This window comes from Equus asinus, chromosome 3, assembly GCF_041296235.1.
Source record: "Equus asinus isolate D_3611 breed Donkey chromosome 3, EquAss-T2T_v2, whole genome shotgun sequence".
Taxonomy (NCBI): domain Eukaryota; kingdom Metazoa; phylum Chordata; class Mammalia; order Perissodactyla; family Equidae; genus Equus; species Equus asinus.
Window position 1 is genome coordinate 67398876 of NC_091792.1, and position 22540 is coordinate 67421415.

At 35.1% G+C, this 22540-nt stretch overlaps 1 protein-coding gene across 1 annotated transcript in view; it reads right to left on the minus strand.

Moving 5' to 3' along the window:
• Positions 1 to 22540, minus strand: part of ADAM7 (ADAM metallopeptidase domain 7) — a 68981-nt gene that overhangs the window by 34287 nt on the left and 12154 nt on the right. Inside the window, exons 4-9 of the mRNA XM_070506532.1 lie at positions 15031 to 15109; positions 13607 to 13683; positions 12375 to 12567; positions 11039 to 11092; positions 8183 to 8254; positions 143 to 312 (exon numbers count right to left, since the gene is read on the minus strand). Of these exons, the coding sequence (XP_070362633.1) occupies positions 143 to 312; positions 8183 to 8254; positions 11039 to 11092; positions 12375 to 12567; positions 13607 to 13683; positions 15031 to 15109 (645 nt within the window). The remainder of the gene's footprint in view (positions 1 to 142; positions 313 to 8182; positions 8255 to 11038; positions 11093 to 12374; positions 12568 to 13606; positions 13684 to 15030; positions 15110 to 22540) is intronic.

Below are 22540 nucleotides of genomic sequence, written 5' to 3' on the forward strand. Positions count from 1 at the left end.
TTCTGTACAGCTAGACATAACATTTAGTCCCTGTGTTCCATCCAAAAGTCAAATGCTTTAAAAGTATTTTGGTTGTTCATTTGTTTTGTTTTCTTTTTAATGATCCACCTAAGGCAGGCGGGAAAAAAGAACAGTTACATACCTGAGTAATACAACATGATCAAAATTCTTCCTTTTTTTAAGGATTATTTCCTGCCAAGCTGAAAAACGCAATAAGGTAGTTTTTATATTTGAATCTATTTCTATTTTATCTCCATTTGTCCACGTCTCAAGACCAACCAACGTCACATGAACGTCCAAGGTTTTATAAATCTGTTTAAAGGAGAAATAATTTTCACAAAGTCAAGTTGGAGAAAGATCCTTCATCATTGCCATATGCCCTTAGATCTAAAAAATAATGATTTTAATGTGTGAGGTACATAAGCAAAAAGTGCAGGTTTCATTTTACAAACAGTTGTATAGAAACAGAATGTAGGATGAATCATGCAGAATACTGGGTGAATTGCCATGGCTAACAAAGGAACTTGACTACAAACGTATGATTACCCTTGAACAATCATAAGCCTTACAGGCACTGGGCTCAGGATATGTCTAGAATAAATAATTTACTAAGGTTCTGAAATTATAACTGACTTGAAAAATGTGAATTTACTAGCAGTGGCACACAGTGGAATAAATGGTCTTTACTTCTCTCTCTGCTTTAGGTTATGAGTTAGTTCTGTGACAGAATAAAAACTGATGTTGGTTTTCAAATATCAATAACTTAGCTGCCATGTTTGTTCTCCATGTTGGATTTTTGGAACTATCTTGTTCTCTATGAAATCTTATTGGGGATTGCTCAAAGCAGGCAGAAATAGTCATAGCCCATAAGCCTTCTTACCCCCATTTCCATTCTTTTCTAAATACTTAGTTGTTAGATACTTTGATGCCAGAGCAAAAGAAGGCAGAATTTAAGCAAATATGAGGATTTTGAGACAAAGAACTATGTATTCTATCAATTTTATATTCCATAATAGCCAGTACAAGGTAGATTGAAAGAAAGAATGAATGATAAACTATGAACACTGAGTTAAGAACAGAAATGGAGAGACAACTCATACAGTATTAATAGAGAATGTAACTGGTTATTAAGAAGTTTAATGTTTCTGCTATAACAACCACCTTGTGTTAATTTTCTGTTTTTATTAACCTGAATAATATGAATATGTTGAATTTCACGTGTCAACATGATAACTCAACAAGATCATGTCATACCCAAGAGAAGTAGGCTTCTTTAAACTCTCATGAAGTTAGACCTTTAGTCAAATCATGATCTCAAATCTATACCGGAGCTTGTGATATCCATTCCTTTTGGCCCTGATCGTATCATGGAATAAACCTTATGAGTCAGGTCCCATAGAGCAAAAATAGTTTTAACCTGGTCTCTTTGTACTCTCTACATTCATGGTGGGCTTTGGGTTCATAAACTAGATGCAAGTGCAAATGGAAATAATATTTGTCATTCTATGAATGTATTCTCTTCTAGTGAGAAAATGTCCTATAAAATAAAGCCATGTTTTATCTGTGGAATGCTTCAATGGGTTTGGATATACATAGTTGGAAGGTTGCAGGGAGTTGATTTGCTCTTCATAGTAGAGAAAGAACTTTGGAATTTCTGAGATAAAAGAGGTGAAGACATAATAAAAATAAAATGAGAGAGGATGCAGTGAAATAATGAATATAGGCTCTGTGGGAGATAAAGGGCCAATAAGAAGTGATAAGATGGGAAGGGTCAAGAATTTTAGACTATGTTACTTTAAATTATTTTTGATGTGACTTCTCAATATAAACTGAAAATATTTAGTAAAAGTTCAACAATATGCAATCATTTTGTATTTAACGCTTACTTTGGAGATGGGAACCCAAGGAGGGAGACTGAGTCTTATAGTTGGAGCAATGTTAGGCTGGTGATAAAGACAATTGCAAGATATAAGAAACAGGAGAAAGCAGAGGTGACTATCTATATAGGTGACTACTATAGTAGATATGACCGTTCTACTTCGAATTTTTCCTACCTTTTAGAAAAAGTCATGGGGAGAATTTTTAGTTTCCATAATTTAGATTTAAAGTTGGAAGGAGTTCTGCTTCTGGCTGAGATGTACAAAGTTGGAAAGAATGTTGCTTTTACCCTGACAAAAACAAAAAGCTAGAGAATCTACAAAATCATTTATTTTCTTGAAACCACAAGAGAGCTGAGGTAATAGGGCAAACAAGTAGCCTGAAATCTAAGGAAAGATAGCCTCCTTCAAGGAGAGATGGTACTAAGGCATCTCCCAGTTGCAGAGTATGAGGAAAAGAGATGCTGAGCACCACACAAGCAGGTAAGAGGAATTCACCAAAAATTTTTAAGAAATTGCTAAAGGGCAAAGGAATGTGGGTATAGGAACCTCCAGGGGACACAGACACATCCACACACAGACTCCTCTCCATGGGTTTCTTCTAGATACCCATGAGAATGATGGAGGACAGAGTGGGAGACTGGAGATATCCTCCCTTGGTGGTACGGGCCTGAAGGATGGAAGCAACTACTGCTTTGGGAACATCTTAAAACCTACCAGACTCTTCTCTCCTGAGGAACAAAAGCCTTAAGCTGCTGTATGAACTTCAGCAGACTTTTTTTTACACCCCCAGAGCTCAAGTGAAGACCTATCCTGGTTGAAAGAAGAGAAAAGTAAAAAGCTTTTATCTCTGGAGGAGAGACAGGGATAGAAAGAAACTGTCCTGAGATGAGACCATCTGAGGTCTCCTACCAACAGAGAAGAAGCATGAACATTGAGAAATATCTACCCCAACACCCATGGTCAGGGCTTTCTTAAGACTGAAGTTAATTAGGACAAGAGAAAATGCTCTGAATCCCATAACCAGGCTAGCAATCCCTGAAAAGCAAACAAGAATAGATTACTACTGAAGAAGAGATAAGAATGTGAAGGGAGAACTTCTTTGTATATTAGCCCTTGATGTAGGTCTGAAGTTGAGGGTGAAGCAATAACAATCTTTCCAATAATTCAGGACCCACTCTAAACAAGGTAACACTAAAGAGAATGTGAAGCTGGTGGTGCACTGCAGGTAACAACAGCAGCAAAACCCAAAACCAGCTCAATTTCTGACAAGATTGATTCAATCTCACATGTTAATGGCCTAGAAAGAGAAGAAGTGTACATTCCCAGGCACAAATACAATTTCCTTAGTCTCTACTATCCTACACATAATGTCCAGTATCCAATAAAATATTAAAGAACATACAAAAGAACAAGGAAAAACAATCCACTGTTTGAGAGATGAGCCAACAAAAGTAGACTCAGAGATAACCCAAATGTTGAAATTATCTGACAGGAAATTTAAAATGATAATTATTAATATGTTAAAGCTTCAGTGCAAAATATGGATGTGGTAGGCAGAATTCTAAGATGGTCTCCAAGGATTCCTGCCCCCTGGTACATACACCCTGTAAAATTCCCCTCACTTTCAATTGGTCAGGACTGTGAATATGATAGATTTTATTAATATAGTTAGGTTTTCTATATGACAAAGGCAAAGAGATGTTGCAAATATAATTAAGGCACTTAAGTCAGCAGATTTTGAATTAATCTAAAGGGAGATTATTGTGGGTAGGTCAAACTTAATCCTTTAAAATGAGAAATTGTAATTCTTTAAATTAAATCCTTTAAAATCAGAAATTTGAAGCAGCAGAGATTCTCCTGTGAGCCCAAAGAACTAGGCTGGCGTGTTGTGAGAGGGCCCATAAGAGGATTACATGGCAAGGAATTGTCAGCACTTCCAGAAACTGCGATGGTCCTCAGCTAATGGCTAGCAAGAGTTTGGGGACCTCAGCATTACAACTGCATAGAACTGAATTCTTCCAACAACATAAATAAGCTGAGACCCCAGCTCTGATTTCAGTAGTGTGAGATCCTGAGCAGAGATCCCAGTTTGCTGTATCCAGATTTCTGGCCTACAAAAATTGCGAGATAATAAATGGGTGCTGTTTTAAGCTCTTAGGTTTGTGGTAATTTGCTACGTGGCAATAAAAATCTAATATAGTGAAAAACATGCTTGAAGAGATGAGGAATTTCAGCAGAGGTATAAACTATAAGAGGGAGTGGATGGGGGCCGGCCCTGTTGCCTAGTGGTTAAGTTCAGCACACTCCATTTTGGTGGGTGGGTTTGGTTCCTTGGCACAGACCATACCACTTGTTGGCAGCTGTGCTATGGCGGCAACCAACATGCAAAATAGTGGAAGCTTGACATAGATGTGAGCTTAGGGGGAATCTTCCTCAAGCAAAAAGAGGAAGATTGGCAAGTTATGTTAGCTCGTGGAAAATCTTCCTCAGCAAAAAAAAAAAAAAAAAAAAGAGAGAGAGTGTGAATGGAAATGATAGAAGAATATATAGTTCCAGAGATAACAGAATGGATTTGATGAGCATATCAGTAAGCAAGACACAAGCAAAGAAAGAATCAGTGAAACTAAAGTTGGTTTTATAGAAATTATCCACACTGAAACACAAAAAATTAAAAGAATGAAACACAAAAGAGAGAATCCAAAGCTGTGGGAAAATCACAGGGTCTAACATATGTGGAATTAGAATCCCAGAAGGAAAAGAGAGAGAGATAACAAGGGAGAAGAAATATTCGAAGGGATCATGGCCAAGAATTTTCAAAACTAATAAAAATCATTAAATCACATATCCAGGAAGCTCAGAAAATCCTAAGCAGTATAAACACCAAACACACATGCATGTATGCACACACATACACACACATAGGTATCACACACAGGGGACTGAAGAAAGGGGGGTCAGAAAATATTCCAGTTCAAGACAGGAGAAAATGGAGTAACATCCCCAAAATGCTGTAGGAAAAACAAAAACAAAACCAAAAAACTGTCAACTCAGAATTTTATACCTTTCAGAAATGAAGGAGAAATAAAAATTTCTTTACACAAACAAAAACTGAGAGAATTCATATGTAGTAGATATGCACTACAAGAAACGTTAAAGGAGTTTTCAGACAGAAGTAACATGATACCACAAGGAAGTGCAAGCTACACACACAAAACAATAAAGATCTCTGGAAATAGATAAAATAATGGTAAATATTAAATACACGGTTTTTTCTGATGTTTAATTGCTCTGAAAGACAATTTATTGTTTAAAGCAAAAATAACAGCAATGTATTATTGATTCATAGGATACATAAAAGTAAAATGTATGATAACCCCGAATAGCATCTAGGATACCTAGTGCCTGGATCTTGCTTCCTAATACCATTTTCCAACAAAAGAACCTGGGCTCCTTAGAGAAATGGCCTATTCTAGCACTGGGGCAGGAAATATACTAGATGAGCCTGGAGCATCTTATAGTGCCAGAAAGTAAGGAAGTGCCAAGAAACACATGTGCCAACACACACACACATTGATGAAGTATGTCAAAGGGACACACCAAATAACTAAAACATTGCTTGATGGCCAATACTAAAACCATTTGAGCAATAAAATGAAGTAATATTAAATTGTAATTCAAAATACAAAAGAAATGCCCATGAGTTCATACTGATGTAAATGATTGCACAAATAAATAGAGAGAAAAGAGATAAATTTCCTATGTAAAAGAATATCAACTAATTTTTGTAGGTACTCTACTTTCAAGGAGCAGGAGAACTAACTCCCCACTCCACACATAAGTGTGAACTATGTATAGAGACTTTATTCCTAATAATAAAGTGTGAAAAGGGATGAGAAATGAGTGACTTTGCCAGGGAGAAACCTAAAAACACTACCTCATCCAGATGATCAATATCAACATCAACAGTAATAAAACAGGTTGATAATATGTACCATTGACATGGTGTGATGAAAATGGCAATTAGATGAAATCCAACACAAGGACATCCTACAAAATGTCTGACTAGTACTCTTAAAAACTCTCAAGGTCACCAAGAATAATGAGAGTCTAAGAAACTGTCAGAGTCAAGAGGAGCCCTTGGAAACATGAAAGCTAGATATAACGTGGTATCTTGGATGAGATTCTGAAACAGAAAAAGGAGATTTTTTAAAAACTAAGGAGATCTTAATAATTATTTAAATTTAGTTGATAATAATATATCAATACTAGTTGTTACAAATGTACCATACAAATCAAAAATATTGGTTATAGGGGAAACTGGATTTGTGATAAATGAGAGTTTTCTATGCTTTCTTCTCAGTTTTTCTGTAAATACTAAACTGTTCTAATGAACAAGGTCTATTTTAAAAAATTGATGAAAATATTAACACCAAAGGTGGATGGAACAAATTGGAGTACGCTGTTTAAGGTACTTCTACTATATGAATAAGGATATGATATTATTTGAAGGTTGTCTGTTCTATTAAGCATTTATATTATAAATCCATGTTTAAGGACTAAAGTATTCTTAAAAAGCCAATGGTGGAAATAAAATGGAATTACAAAAAACAATCACAAAGCAGCAGTGCAAAGAATTTTTAAGAAGGACATTTGGAATAAGAGAAAATAACTAACAAAATGATAGATTTTGATCCAGCCATATCAATAATTATATTAAATGTAAATAGTCTAAACACACTAATTAAAAGACAAAGATTGTCAGATTTAATAAAGAAAATAATACTATCTACAAGAAACCTACTTTAAATATAATGATATAGATAAATTAAAAGTAAAAGGATAGCAAAAGATATATCTTGCAAACTCTAATGAAAAGATAGTTGGAGTAGATATATTAATTTCAGACAAAATAGGCTTAGGGACAAAGAATATTTTCAGGGTTAAAAAAAATCATGACATGATGATAAAAAGGGTCAAGTCACCAAGAAGACGATGCTAAATGAGTTTTCATCTACAACAAAGCTTCAAAATACATGAAGTAATAGCTGATAGCACTGAAAGGAGAGACAAATTCACCATCACAGTTGGAGACTGCAACCCTCATCTTTGTATTTGTTAGAAAAAGTAGACGGATAATCATTAAAGAACAGAAGACCTGAAAAGCACTATCAACCAACTTGACATAATTGATATTTATGGAAAACTCTGACCAGCAATAGCAGAATATTCTTTTTTTTCTTCAAGTACACACAAACATTATCTGCCAGACCAGATTCTGGCCATAAAACAAACTTTGACAAATTTAAAAGAATTTAAATCATACAAAACGTATTCTGTAATTCTAATAGAATATAAACAAGTAACATAAAGATATATTAAAAAAATACCAAGTTCTTGGAAGTTAAATAATACATATATATAAACACTGACTCAAAGATGAAGTCACAAGAGATACTAGAGATATTTTAATTAAAAATTATTCATTCAATTAGAATGAAAATTAAAAATAAAATATATCAAAATTTGTTAGAACCAGCTAAAGAAGCATACACGTACCATAAGACCCAGTATGTCTAATTCCTAGTCATTTACAAAAAATAAGTGAAAATTCATGTTTGCACATACGCCTGTATGCAAATGTTTAAAAAATTATATTCATTACAGTAAAAAACTAGAAACAGATCAAATGTCCTTCAACTAGTTAATGAACAACCACTGACCTAGTGGAGTTATTCCTTACATCATCTTTCTTTGGGCCCTCTTTATCCTAGGAACGGATGTATGACTGAGAAGAAGTCAACATGAGAGGGATGTGTACAATTCACAGTACTACTTTTTAGAAAAAGTTTATAGTTAATTCTATTTTGGAAAAATTAATCATTTTAGTGCATTTTACTGAAATGTTTCCCCTAATTTTTGTGTCAAAATATGGACAATAAAGTATAGCTTGAAACTCATTTTGCTATGCAAGGTCATGGAATAGTGATTTAAAATAGTGGATTTGATTTATGCTTAATGGGTATTCAAATCTTTGTACATTGCTTTATAAATTTTGTGATTAGTGATCAATATTTGAAATTTATTTAAATATTAAATGTCATTTACTGAGGAAATAAAAAACTCAGCTGTGGTTCATTTGTTGCTGTGAATTTTTCAATGCACATTTGCTAACTGAACTACTTGACAAATGTGTTTGGGGTGATCTCAGCATCAGGATTACCACAAAAATCCAGCAGATAGCTATCCTAAAATGTTCTTTCCATTTGTAGTTTTAGCTTGATTCAAAGTGTATCAAATCTTACCATGTTGACAAAATTGACCATTCCCCAAATTCGGTTCCTCAGTTTAACGGGAGGATGGTTATTCCTGCGATACTGGAAATATAAACATCAGATCAACATTCATTAATAGTAGGAGTTGAATAAAAACTCAAAATACTTTACCCATTATGACATATTTCAAAGAAAACAATTATTAGCTTTCCTCCTAGTCAGCTAAAAATCCGCGCAACTTATGCAGAAATACATTTTTTATATAAAATGACTAGATAACAGCAGTTTCTAAAGACATGCTTCAGCTTAGCACTACTTTATGGTTGTCTTTATAACTTTGTCCCCTTTTCACATTACATTGCTTTATTAAACCAACTGATCAGTGTTCTTTATGTGAAACAAAACTTATTAAACTCCATAGCAGCCATTATATGGCAAAAAACAGCAATTTGATCAGCCCTCCTCTGTCCATGGTGGTCACAAACTAAGTAACATATATCAAGGATCACCCTGGAGTCAGAGATGTGATGGAGATGGGCAAGAAATTGTGGCTCCCCCTTCTCTCCAGGAAATGGTTAAGAAGACAAAGCAGACTTTCCTGCTCCAGCCTATTCTGTATTTTGTTCTCTTGTTACAAATGGATTCCCTATCTGTGCTGTCAAGACCTTACTCTCAGCATTATCAATTTAGACCTGATAAAATATACTTGATAATAACATAAGATGTTCTGTAGGGATAAATGCACATGGTTGAGCTTCTTTCATAATAAAAATAAAAAGAAGCATGGCTTTTCTGAATCTTGCAAGTAACCTCTAGTCATCATTCCATTGGTCTCCTGTTGTCTTAAATATCTAAATACCTCAAAGATATAATATTAGAATCTCTTCAATTCTCATCTCCCACGCCCTCCTTCACCCACTACTCATTGGTTTAACTGCCGCTATTCTGTTGAAAGTATTGTTGATAGGCCCATGAATGTCCTTTTAGTTATCAAATCCATTGACCACTTTTTCCTCGTCTTCCTGGTCATCTTATTCTTGTTTAATACTGACTATTTTCTCTTTCAAGAAATTTTTTATCACCTTGGTTTCTGTTACCCTATACACTCCTAGAGTTTTACTGTGCACAAGTTTCTCTTTTCCACCATCTCCTTAAATTCCGGATGGCAAATACGTTTTCACACTGGGATTCCCATGATCAATTGATAGGGCTTGCCTAAAACACACAATTGGGAAAGATTCTGAGGCTGTCTTAGGGATCAAAAGAATAGGGTACTTCATCAATCAGTGATTTCCACCTATGGAGGTAAGGGAGAAGGATAGAGATACTCTTATTTCCAAATCTTTAGTAAATGGTTAGTGTCCCCAGGATTCAGACATTTGTGTTCTTCTTTCCCTTTCAACTTGCTAACTCTGGGTGTACAGATCCATATCCTCACTCTACTCAGCTGCTTAAAACTCACATTGCCTTCAAGAGATGTAGACTCCTCAACATGTTTTGCCAAAAGCTGCCTTCGTTTTTCCTATTCTGTCTTACCAGATACCCTCACTCTACTTAACTCTTGTTCTGCTGACTAACACGTATATATATGTTAAATATATATATTTAATAGTCAGAACCTGGCATATTGGATATTCATTAACTATTCGTCAAATGAAAATGGATAATTTACTATAGGAACTTCTCTAAAAAACAGAAACCCTTAAATATTTTAAGACCACATTAAGGCAGCATGTGTGAGAGCTATGCAGGTAAAGTTCAATTTAATGTACTTAAATTTAAATTTAATAAATTATTCTTAGTCTTTACTAATAAATTGTTATTAAGAACAAGGCTTATCTTAGCATTTTTTAAAAAGTTAGTTAAAAGAATGTTCTCACCAATGAAAAGAATATGTATTTTCTATTTTGTGGGTGTAGGATAGTCTATCAATTGATTAGATCAAACCTACATGTGGTTCAAGTATTTTCTATTTTTGTTGAATTTTTGTTCTGCTTTACTTAGAATTTTCTAATAGAGAGGAGCTAAAAAACCCTTGCCTTCCCTGTGACCCTGTTATTTTTTGTTGCGTATCTTTTTATACTCTGTTGTTGGGTGTGTAATCTGAAATATCAGCAGACAATTTACAGTTCTTGGAGAGCTTACTCTCCTTTTCATTATGTTGGTTGACTCTTTCTCATGTGACCAGTTTTATCTTGGATTATGAAAGTGTCTTTATAGGGCATTTTTGACTTGGGCTCTAGTAGTTTACCACATTTCTAATCAGTTTCTATGTTGAAAGCTTTGTTTAGCATTTGTCTATCTGAAGAAAAATATAATACCATGCCCCACATCAGTGCATGACACAGGCTTAGGACTTTTGCTTTCCTATGCATTAGATTTTCTCTGTCCATCACTGCAGCAAACAGAACTTTTCCCTTCTCTTTGCAATTTCAGTGGAGAGAACTTTCCTAGTTCCCTTTTCAGGGGTGGGGCAGCCCTTTATGGCTCTGGGCTTTACGCGGTATATCCCATGTATTGTAGATCACCAGGTCTTTGATTTTACTTACTATTCTGACAGAGATTTTCTTCCTCATGTTTAGCACTTGGAGATTTCCTGTGTTTTCTTTTGAACTCAACTATAGATTGTGAATGTATCTTCAATTTTTTATACATTGTTCATTATTTCCATATGTTCGTAACAGGGAAGAGGGTTCTCTTTTGGCTTAGTCTGCTGTAATGCCAAAGAACCTTATCATCTCTTATAGAAGTCTATTCGGGGAAGCTAAAAACAGAAGATTTATCCCAGAATGGAATTCTGATTAAAATATTTTTTTCTGTTTGTTAGAATTACAACTATAGTTTTATAAAGATGAATGAAGAGATAATGTTCATGTGAAAACTTACCACATTATCATCAGCAACAATGAACAGTTCCACATACTTTTCTTTATGGGTGCTCTGGAAATTTATGAAAAATTTAATGAAGTATGGTTAATATTTCTCATGTTAACACTTAAAATGGTAAGAAATGTCAATATTATTGATACAGAAGATGAGATACAAAAGTATATCCAATAATTCTAGGAATTTATCTAATTGAGACCCACTATATTATTAAAACATTTGGCCCTGTATATCAGATTTTAATAAATCTGCAACAACATTCTGCATTTGATTATGCTTCCTTTCTTTGTTTAGTTTTTCATGTAAAATAAGAATTTAAAATAAAGAATCATGAATCCAATTTTTAACATTTAGTTTTTTTCATTTACAAAGTAACGCTTACTAAATAAGATCATGTTAAAAAGGATCCATCTATAGTTGACAGCTAAAGCACAGCACTGGCCAGAAGGACCAACTGTATTCCTTCTACTCCCCCGTCTGTCAATCTCTCCCTTCAGCAGTCTTAATTCCAAGGGACCATGTATAAAAGTTGCTAATTATAGATCTTTTATTTGAAACATCAATACCAGAAAATTCTGTTTTCAGTGTCATACACTGAGGTACATGCTTATTCTCTGAGTTTAAATCAGAGGCATATTGTTCAAAGATTTGACTAAGTCATTCTTTTGTGGGCTAATTAATCATTTATTGATTGATTGATTCAATCAAAGACCATATGTTAGGCATCTAGTAAGTTTCAGGCATAGTCTGTACCATGGATATATGAAGAAGATGAACACCCATGGAGCTTAAAGGCTAACACTTACTGAGGATTTAAGGTGATATGAACTAGCAGCATAGAAAAGCCTAAAATACATAGGACTTTCATTGTGCAATCATCCCACCAGAAATTGGCCTTGTTATTACTCTTAATTATCCTTAACAACTAGAACATTTGACCTGATGAAAGGGGGAGAACCTGGCTTATCATCAACAGTTCTCACCAAAATCTGGCAGGGAAGACAAGGAAAGACAATACCTAGGAGAGGTTTCAAGACATTGTAAATTTCATTCTTTCCAACCACTTATAGCCCTAATGTTATAAATCTGTGTGTAGAGTTATAGATATCCCCCTCCCTTGAAATCCAAAAGACAAACTGAGATTTACTGTAGGGAATGAACACTTTCTATATAGATAATAAAAATGAAAGTTTGCCATTTCATATTTCAAACAATGAAGAGTCAGACTCAGGTAGCATGTACACTTATTTGGGCTCATAATCTCTCTCTCAAGGTCATAAAGAAAATAAGAGACATTTTACCTGGGGTAAAAATGATTTAAAAATAAAGCACTCACTTCCATTTTGGAGTCTTCCATGGATTTAGCATTATCCTTTGGAACAGCTGTCCTGGTAAAATTGAGCTGTGTACAAGAATAGTTGGCAGCGTACTGCACCTTCGGGTTATATTTGAACACCAAATGTTCTCCCTCATCTGAGTATTTTATTGGTTCAATGAGGTACCTTTGGTCATTTACCCTGAAGAACCCCCTGTGGAAATTGGAAACAACGTATATTTAAGATGCATTCCATTTTACTACTATATTACTACATAATACTATTCTGTTCCATTTTATTGACTCTGCTTTTTTAAAAAAGGGAAACTATAAAGTCCTCATGAGCATATAGCCAGGTGTTCTGGGTGATAAAGAGATGAGATTATATGTGTCCTTTGATTGAATTAACAACTTTTGTGAGAGTTAACTTATCTGGATTTTCAGAAGTTTGATAGCCCAATCTCTAGTTTGAAAGATAGGTGGAGTAGCAATTCCCGCATGGGGCTGTGGACACCTGGTAAGCATCCCAGTTCTTCCAAAAATTTTGTGAATTTTTATGTCCATCATGCCCTAATTGTAGAGTAAATATATAAAAGCACAAATACTATTATGTGGTAATTTTATCATTCAAGGGGTTCTCATTCTTGAAAACACTAGGAACTGCTCAAGTAAAGCCCTCATAAATGAAGACAAAAGTTTCTTGTTCTTCTCCCCGTTCCCTCCCCGCATCTTCCTCCTTTGTCTTTGATCCCAAAATCGACAGAGAGCTTATACAGGCTCTCCTTCTGACGTTTTACTTGCTAGAGACTGGAAACACCACCTGATTTAGAAAAAAGCTGTGAAGCATTGTGGTGTGGTGGGAATTCCTTAGACTCAAAGTTAGGAGGCCTGGTGTTTGGACTGAGTTCTAACACTATCAAATTGAACATTCAGGAGCAAGTTTCTGATTTCAGTATTCTGACCTATAACATGAAAGGACGGGCTAGATGATTTCCAGCAGTCTCCCAACTCTGAATTCCTTGATCATATACTGAAGAACTTGTCTTGCTTAGGGCTGTGGGTTAGATATCTTCTTGTCAAAAATGAACATAATCAATGTGCTGGAGTGGGTACTCACACTCATAATATGCAATAGCTTTTTTTCATTATTTTTCTATTTACCAGGGTTGTTGAAAAGAAAGAAGAGAAGTGAATGTCTTTGAAAATCCATAGGAAAACTCATAAAGGAAACAGAAAGATAAACTGTGCATTACCTCAGACCATTACACGTGCTGATGCTGGCAGCAGAGTCTAATTCATGTATGACAGATCCTTGGTAAAAACAGTGATCCTAAAACAGATGAAGAGGCTATTGATATAAATACATACATTGATATTATATAAATGTTAATATCTACATATTTTCTACTCAGAATGTATCAGTACTTCATTCTCATAAATTACACATATTCATTCATGCATTCATTCATTGCTTTCTTTCATTTGGAAAATTTTGAAACTACTTTAGAATCCTTTTATTTTAATCACATGGTTACTTTGTATAAAGCAGTATATGGATTCTTTCCTCCCAAATTTAGCAGTCTATTAGTTGATGACACCAGCCTCAGAAATGTGACCCTTTTCCACAGAAATATTACTCCTTTAATCCATCCTAAAATCTCTGCCAAACTACCCCTCTTGTGCTATTATTATAATTTGTCCCCAGTTGCATATGAAATCAAGCCAAAGTTTTTGATGATTGTTAAAGTTAGGTCTCACTCTCCAACCAGCTCCTGGCATGCCTCTCCCTCCTGTCTCTCTACTTCTCTCGGGTTGGCATCTTTATCACTTCCTACTTGGTGTTTTGCCCCTGGGGATTCTAGCAGGTATTTACTCTTTCCATCATTTCTGTCTGTTCAACTCCTGCCTATGTGTGACACTTTCCATGGCCCCTCAGGGACCTCAGACCCTCACAGGCCAACAACCACTCCCTTCATAAAAGAATGTTACTCAGTTTTCTTCATGTTCTATTTTACAAAGATTGTATGATGACTTAGATTTCATAGTTGACAGCTGCCCTAAATAGAGGAAATAGGTTTTAAAAAGGATACTTTGGTAAGAGAGAATAAGGTCATCCTTGGTTAGAATGCTGCAGAGGGCAGGTTCTAGAAAGAGGAATAGGTTATAAAAATAGAAACTGTATATGCTTGAATAATATTAACAATAAACGAACAGAGATTCACTTGGAGAATGAAGGAGAGACCTCAATGTTGGTGCATGAGAAGACTAGAGGATGTGACTCACATAGGGTCAATCAGATGGCGTTTTTAAAAATGTTTCACGTCTTTAGATTTTAGCCATTTAGCTTGATTACAATCTGATCAGGGACCTTATACTTCTTTGGGGTCCTGCTGTACCCTCCCTCCAGACTTAACACAATTTGGGGCACATAGAAACCAGTTTGTAAAGAAAAACACGTTAGCAGTCATTGGTTTGCTTGTTAGGCAGTGATCAGCCTCCTCGAGAGCTCAGAGGGTCAGATTTTCCGTTCCAGGATCGTTCAGTGACGGTAGTCAATGTAGGACCCATTTCTGATGAAATACTTTCTGAAGCTCTTGTAAAGCTAGAATCGGATTTCAAAATCACACAAGAAAATAATATTTCCCGAGAAGAGACATAGGAAGTTTCCATAAAATACCATGATTTGAGGATGTCTGGTGATCTCCTCTCCTTTTGTGGAGTAGTATGTTTCACTGTAATTTGAGGCTAGGAACTTCCTGGAAAAGAGGGCAGAGAGGTAGTGAGAGTCACTGTGAAAAGTTATCAGATAAAACCAGTTACGTGAGAGAGAAGCCTCCAGGCTGCTTTCGAATCTCAGCGAGGTCCTCTAATGCCAAAAACAGGTGAGCAAGTCAATCTCACTCACAGGAAAAGTTTCCTACCCAGATTTCATGATTTGGTTAAGACTGTAGAAGAGATAGAAAAAGATTCTGGCAGTTTTATCAAGGCAGCATCTTGAGAAGAACCTAGAGAAAATATTATCTAAGTAAAAATCTCTTGTCTTAAGAGTCAAAATTAATGCAAAAAACTTGTGAAATATACATCATATGTATATAAAAATATATATCATATGTAGAAATATGATATATATAACAAATATATATGTTATATAAAAATATATTTATTTTATGTGAATATATAGCTGCTGGGTTAATATGTGTTAAAATATAGGTATCATATGTAAATATGACATATACATAAAATATATTTATATGTATCAAATATATTTATATACATATGATACCTATATTTTAACACATATTAACCCGACAGCTATATATTTAGATAAAAGCAGTATGTATCAATTATAGTAAATTTAGAAAACATAGAAAAGTACAAAAAAATTGTCTTGAAATCCCACCGAGAGATAACAACTGCTAATATTTTCACGTGATTCTTCATAGTCTTTTCTCTGCAGGAGTAAAGGGATAACATTTGAGTAATCAAGAGTTACTCTGCTTTCCCACATCTCCTGTATCGAATCCCATAGGTATCCTCAGACCAAGCACTAGGATCGTCTATCTCAGCTGCCTCAGGAGATGAATGCTACAGCAGAAAAGAACAAGGGAGGAAATTATTGGCTTTTATTTTACCCTGAAAAATAGACTTTTGAGACTCAGGACAGAAACACTAGTCTTGAAAGGCAAGGCTTTTAAAATGTAAGAGCTGAGCAATATGTGTTTCCAAAGTTTAATAATGAAGAGCTCCAGAAAGTTTTCTATCAATGAGAGACAGACAAAAATAAAAGAGATGCCAGGCTACCCCATCACCAGGATAGACCAGGAAAAGAAGCCTGGTGGAAGGGAATGGGTAGAGGAAATATGATGAGGGGAGGAGATTGCGTTACCTGAGCAAATGTGGATACACATGGAGGTATCATACAAACAGTTAGATCAGCAGCAAAGACTTCCTGATGTGCCCAGGAGAGTACTGTCCCTAGAACCAGGAGAAGCGGGGCGGGGGGGTGGGGGACTGACTCATTTCCCCTAAGGCTGTCAACTTTTGTTCAACAGTACATTGTAAGTAGCTAGGGAAGAGAAGCTTAATTAATCGTTTCTATCCATGCTATCTGGTGAGGTCTCTGATAGCAGCCAGCAGGTTGCCTGTTTCTTGTTCAGCAAAAACAACATTCTTCTGTGCTCTGAAATTTACTCAGCTCTCTCTCTCTCTGAATTACCCCATGTGGATATAGCCATTTTAACGTTCAAAAGTCCTCAAGAAGAAAAGTGGAACATTGACTATATTAGAGATGCAATGATGACGGAGTAGAGAAAGCTCTAGCATCAGTACCATTACTTGAGTTTGACTGAATGGAACAAGCTCAGAATCAGTCCTGAGAGGTGGAACATATACTATGTCATATGAACATGAGAATACATTTATATACTTGTAAACACATAAACATGTTCACGATTAAAGTTGACATCATCCACTTTACATAATTGTTTATCTAATGGTCTTCTCTTACTATATAATAATCATTTATTCAAAAACATATTTTTACAAAACAAAATCAGGGAAATATTTAACATGAATTGAAAATATCTGCCTGTGCACTCTTACTCATTTTTCCTCAAAGAGCTGGCAAAACAATTCGAATTAGAGCAGGATCAGCAGATTTCCCTTTATGCCTGTGTTTCGTGAACATACCTTGCCTTCATTCACTGTAACTCCAAATAGCAAGGGTTATATATTCAACATGTGACCAGAATGTATATTTCAGCTCAGGCACTGAATCATAGTGGGTGTCCTTTCTTTTATTCCTCCAAAATTATATTGTAAAATTTTATTTCTTGTAAAACAAAGGATCCTGCATTTTTCAATTTATGAAGACAAAGTACTAGTATCTAATTTTTAAATTTTTCTTTTGAAATAATTATAGATTCATAAGTAGTTCCAGAGATAGCGTAGCAGAGTCTGGTGTCTGTGTACCCTTCACTTAGTTTCCCTAATGGTTACATCCTAAATCATTATAGTACAATATCAAAACCCAAAATATACGCTAGTATAATGTGTATGTGTGGTTATGTATCATTTTATCTTATATGTAGATTTGTATTGCGCCACCTCAAGCAAAATACAGAACTATTCCATCACCAGAAAGATCTCTCTCATGTTATTCCTTTATAATCACTTATCTCCCCTCCATACATCTTCCATACTCCCCGACAACAATAGAAATGACTAACCCATTTTCTGCCTCTAAAATTTTGTCATTTTGAGAATGTTATACCAATGGAATAATATAGTATGTGATCCTTTGAGACTGGCTTTTTTTTTCATTCAGTATAATGCCCTCATAATCCATCCAAGTTGTTCCATTTTATCGTAGAGTAGTATTCCACAATATGGGTGTACCACAGTTTGTTTAACCATTCACTTGTTGAAGAGATCTGAGCTGTTTCCAATTTGGGGCTTTTGTGGGTAAAGTTGTACTCATTAGTGTACAGCTCTTTGTGTGAACATAAGTTTTTGTTTCTCTGAAATAAATACCCAAGAGTACAACCGATACATCTCATAGAAGTTGCATATTCAGTTTTTAAAGAAATCACCAATTTTTTTTCCAGAGTGCTGTATCATTTTATATTCCCATCAGCAATGTATTAATGATCCAGTTTCTCTCTGTCCTTTGCCAGCATTTGGTGTTGTAACTATTTTTTAATTTTAGCCATTCTGATGAGTGTGTAATGATATTTCATTGTAGGTTAATATGCATTTCCTGAATGGCTAATGGTGTTGAATATCCTTTCACATACTTATTTGTCACCTGTATATCCTCTTTGGTGAAATATCTCTTCATGTCTTTTGCTCATTTTTCAGTTGGATGCCTTGATTTATTTTTGTTGAGTTTTGAGCATTCTTTTTACCTTCCGGGCAGTGGTCCTTCATTGGTTGTGGTTTGCAAATGTTTCCTCCCAACCTGCAGCTTGTCTTTTCATCCTCATAACAGGGGCTTTTTCAGAGCAAGCACTTTTCATTTTGATGAAGTCCGATTTATCAGTTTTATCTTTTACTGATCACGCTTCTGGTGTGAAGTCTAAGAATTCTCCGCCTAGCCCTAGATCCTGTAGATATTCTCTTACTTTATCTAAATGTTTTGTAGTTTTGCATTTTACATTGATGTCCCTAATTCATTTTGAGTTAATTTTCATATAAGTTTTAGAATTTAGATTGAGGTTCTTTTTTTATTTTTTGCTATGGATATCCAATTATTTCAGAACCATTTGGGGAAGAAATTACATTTTCTCTATTGATTTGCTGTAAAAACTGCCCAAAATCATTTGGTTTTACTTGTGTAGAACTATTTCTGAGTTCTCTGTTTGATTCCATTAATCTATGTGTCTATTTCTCTGACAATACGACATTGTATCTATGTAATATTTCTTGAGATTTGGCGAAGTGATTCTTCCTGTTTTCTTCTTTTTTCAGACTTGTTTGAGCTACTCTAGTTCCCTTGTCTTTCCCCAGAAATTTTAGAATAATCTTGTCGATATTTACAAAAACTTTCACAGTGATTTTGATAGGAATTGTGATAGTCCTATATATCAATTGGAGGAAAATTAACATTTTTACTATATTGAGTCTTCCAATCCGTTAACACAATATGACTTCATCTATTTACATCTTTTTGATATTTTCATCAGCATTTTGTGGTTTTCAGTGTACAAGTCTTGTATATATTTCTCAGACTTATAACTGAGTGTTTTATTCCTTTATTTCAAGTGATTCAAATGGTGCTATATTTTAAATTTCAGTTTCCACGTGTTTATCAGTAATATACAGAAACACAATTGATTTCTGAATGAGGATATCCTCTGTGACCTTGCTGAACATTAGGAGATATTTTTTGTTTGCTCCTTTGGCAGATTCTTTGGGATTTTCTATGCAAACAGTTATCAAATTATCTGCAAATAGGGACTTTTTTTCTACCTTCCCAACCTATGTCTTTTCTTTCTTTTTCTTGCCTGGTTGCACTGACTAGAACATGTGGGAATATGTTAAATAGTAGTGGTGAGAGTGGACATACTCGCCTGGCTCCTGACTTTAGGAGGAAAGTCTTCAGTCTTTCACCATTAAGAATGATGTTAGCTGTAGGGTTTTATAAATATTCTTTACAAAGTTGAGGACATTCCCCTGTATTCCTAGTTTCTAAGAATCTTTAATCTTAAATGAGTGTTGAATTTTGTCAAAATCATTTTCTGCAACAGTTGACATGATCATGTGATTTTTCTTCTTTAGATTGTTAATATGGTAGACTATATTGATTGATTTTAGAATATTAGATAAGCCTGTAACCATGGGGAAAAAAAAAACCATTTGTTCATGGTGTATGATTCATTATACATTGTTGAATTCTATTTGCTAATATATTGTTAAGAAGTTCTGCATCTACATTCATGAGGGATATTTATCTGTACTTTAATTTTGTTTATATTTATACCTGGTTTAGGCATCAGGGTAATACTGGCTTCATAGAATGAGAAGGAAAGTATCCCCTCTTCTATTTTCTGGAAGACATTATATAAACAACATATAGTTCAGTGATATTTTTTCATCCCTGCTGCCATTCTCTGTCTTTTAATCGGAATAGTTAGACCATTTAGATTTAAAGCAATTATTGTTTTTTAAGGCTTAAATCTGCCATTTTATTTTTTGTTTCTACTTCTTCTCACTCTCCATTTTTTTTCTTTTAGGAAGATCAGCCCTGAGCTAATGTCTGCTGTCAATCCTCCTCATTTTACTGAGGAAGATTGGCCCTGAGCTAACATCCATGCCCATCTTCCTCTACTTTATATGTGGGATGCCTGCCGCATAAGCAATGCGTGGGTCTGTGTATGGGATCTGAACCAGCAAACCCCGGACTGCCAAAGCAGAGTGTGCAAACCCAACTGCTGTGCCACCAGGCTGGCGTCTTCTTGTTTTTTTTCATGCTCTATTTTCCTTTTCCTTCCTTCTTGTGGGTCACTTGAATATATTTTCAAATTTCATTTTGATTTATTTCTGCTACCATACCATAGTACTTTTCGATGTATCTCTTTGTATAGTTTCTTAGTTGATTAAAAAATATATATATATATTTATATATATATGTAAAAGCAACTATACTGTGTCTTGGAATGGGTTTTTTTTTTAGTTTATCCCATTTTGTGTTTGTTCATCTTCTTGAACTAGTAAGTTTTGGGGGTTTTCTTTGGCAAATTTGGAGATTTTCAGTATCAAAGTTTTCCTTGAATAACTTTTTAGTTCCATAATCTGATAACATCAATTTTACATCTTTTATTTTAGTTTCATGTATTTCTGATACTCTTTTTTTTTTTGATTTTTGGGTTTTTTTTTTTTTGGTTTTGTTTTTGGTGAGGAAGATTGACTCTCAGCTAACATCTATTTCCAATCTTACTCCTTTTGCTTAATGAAGACTGTCGCTGAGCTAACCTCTGTGTGAATCTTCCTCCATTTTGCATGTGGGACTCTGCCACAGCATGGTTTGATGAACGGTGTGTAGGTCCACAGTTGGGATCCGACCCCACGAACCCCAGGCCACAGTGAAGTGCACAAACTTAACCATTATGCCACCATGCTGGACTCTGATAGTCTGTTTTATTTCCAGTCAATTTTCTCCCTGTTATTCAGATTGTGTAATTCCTATTATTCTATGTTAACTGATTATTTTTACTGTCCTCTCCATTCTAGTGGGGAGCCCATCTATTGAAGGTTTTATTTTTTCCCAAGTATTTTACTTTTCAGTTCTAAAATTTCTGTTTGGCTTTTCTTTATATCTTCTATTTCTTTGTTGATATTTCCTATTCATTTCCTGAGGCATTCTCTTTTTTCATTTATTTCAAGTACGTTTGTCATTGCTCATTGGAACGTTTTTATGGTAGCTATTTTAAAATCTTGTCAGACAATTCTAACGTCTATTTCACTTTGGTGTTGGCAACTATCAATTGTCTTTTCTTTTTTATATTTAAATATTTTTGGATTTTGGTATGATACATGATTTTCAATTAAAACTTGGGTATTTTGGTATTATATTACAAGGCTCTGGATCTTATTTAAACATTGTGTTTTAGCAGGTCTCCTCTGATACCACTGTAATGCAGGGCACCTCATTACTGTCAAGTGGGGCTGGACATCCAGGTCTGGCACTTGGCCTACATGAGCTCCTTGTTGTTGCTTGGTGAGGGTCAAAATTCTGTCTTTCCACTAGGCCTCTGCTGGAACTACCCCAGCTAGAAAAGACAGGGATGCTCATCTATGCTCCCCATGTGGCTTCCACTGATACTGTGAGGAGTGGCCTTATTTACCCTTCTCTAGGCCTCCTCTGACATTAACCCAGCAGGGAGGGTGAGAGGTACCTCATTTTGCTGGGTGGGCGTGGTGTCTAGGCTTTACACATTGTTTCTGCTCACACTACTGTGGGAAAAATGGGGCTCCCTACCACTGGACCAAGATGAAAGTCCTGGCTCCCCATTTAGCTAGGTCTGACATCACTACACAGAAGAGGGAATGGTTGGGGTACCTTTTTATAGCCTGACAAGGATAGAAGTTTAGTCTTTCCATTCTGCATTTTCTGGTTGGGATGGGAATGGAGCCACAGTTTTTTCTGTGATGTTTGCTAGAGTAGAACATTTATTACCTAAACTTTTTTTGTCTTTCTAGCCTACCTCTTTCTTAACCTTTTGGCTAAATAGAGCAGGATTTTTGGGGACTTTTTTTTGTCTGTGTTTCTTGGCATTTCCACGTTGTTTATTTCTCCAGTATCCAGTCTGGTATATATGAAGCAAAAAGAAAATTCAAGAAACTCACACTGTGTCTGTCTTTCCTTGGGTACAAAAGTCCCCATCCGTCAGTCGTCTTACATTTGTTTTATATATGTAATGTCCAGAGGTTTTAGTTGTAGTTAGTGGAAAGAATGAGGAAAAGTATGTCTGCTCCATTTTTCTGGAAGTGAAAACCTATAGTCTCATTTTTTAAAATAAATCAAAATATATCATTTTAAGAAATTTTATAGAATTTTGTACCATTTGGCATTCCATTCTTTAATATGATTTAATATTAAATATGATCATGATGTTTGGGCTGCAGAAAAGCACAAGTTATGCTTACTGTTATTTTAAATCTAAAAATATACACACATTACATAATCA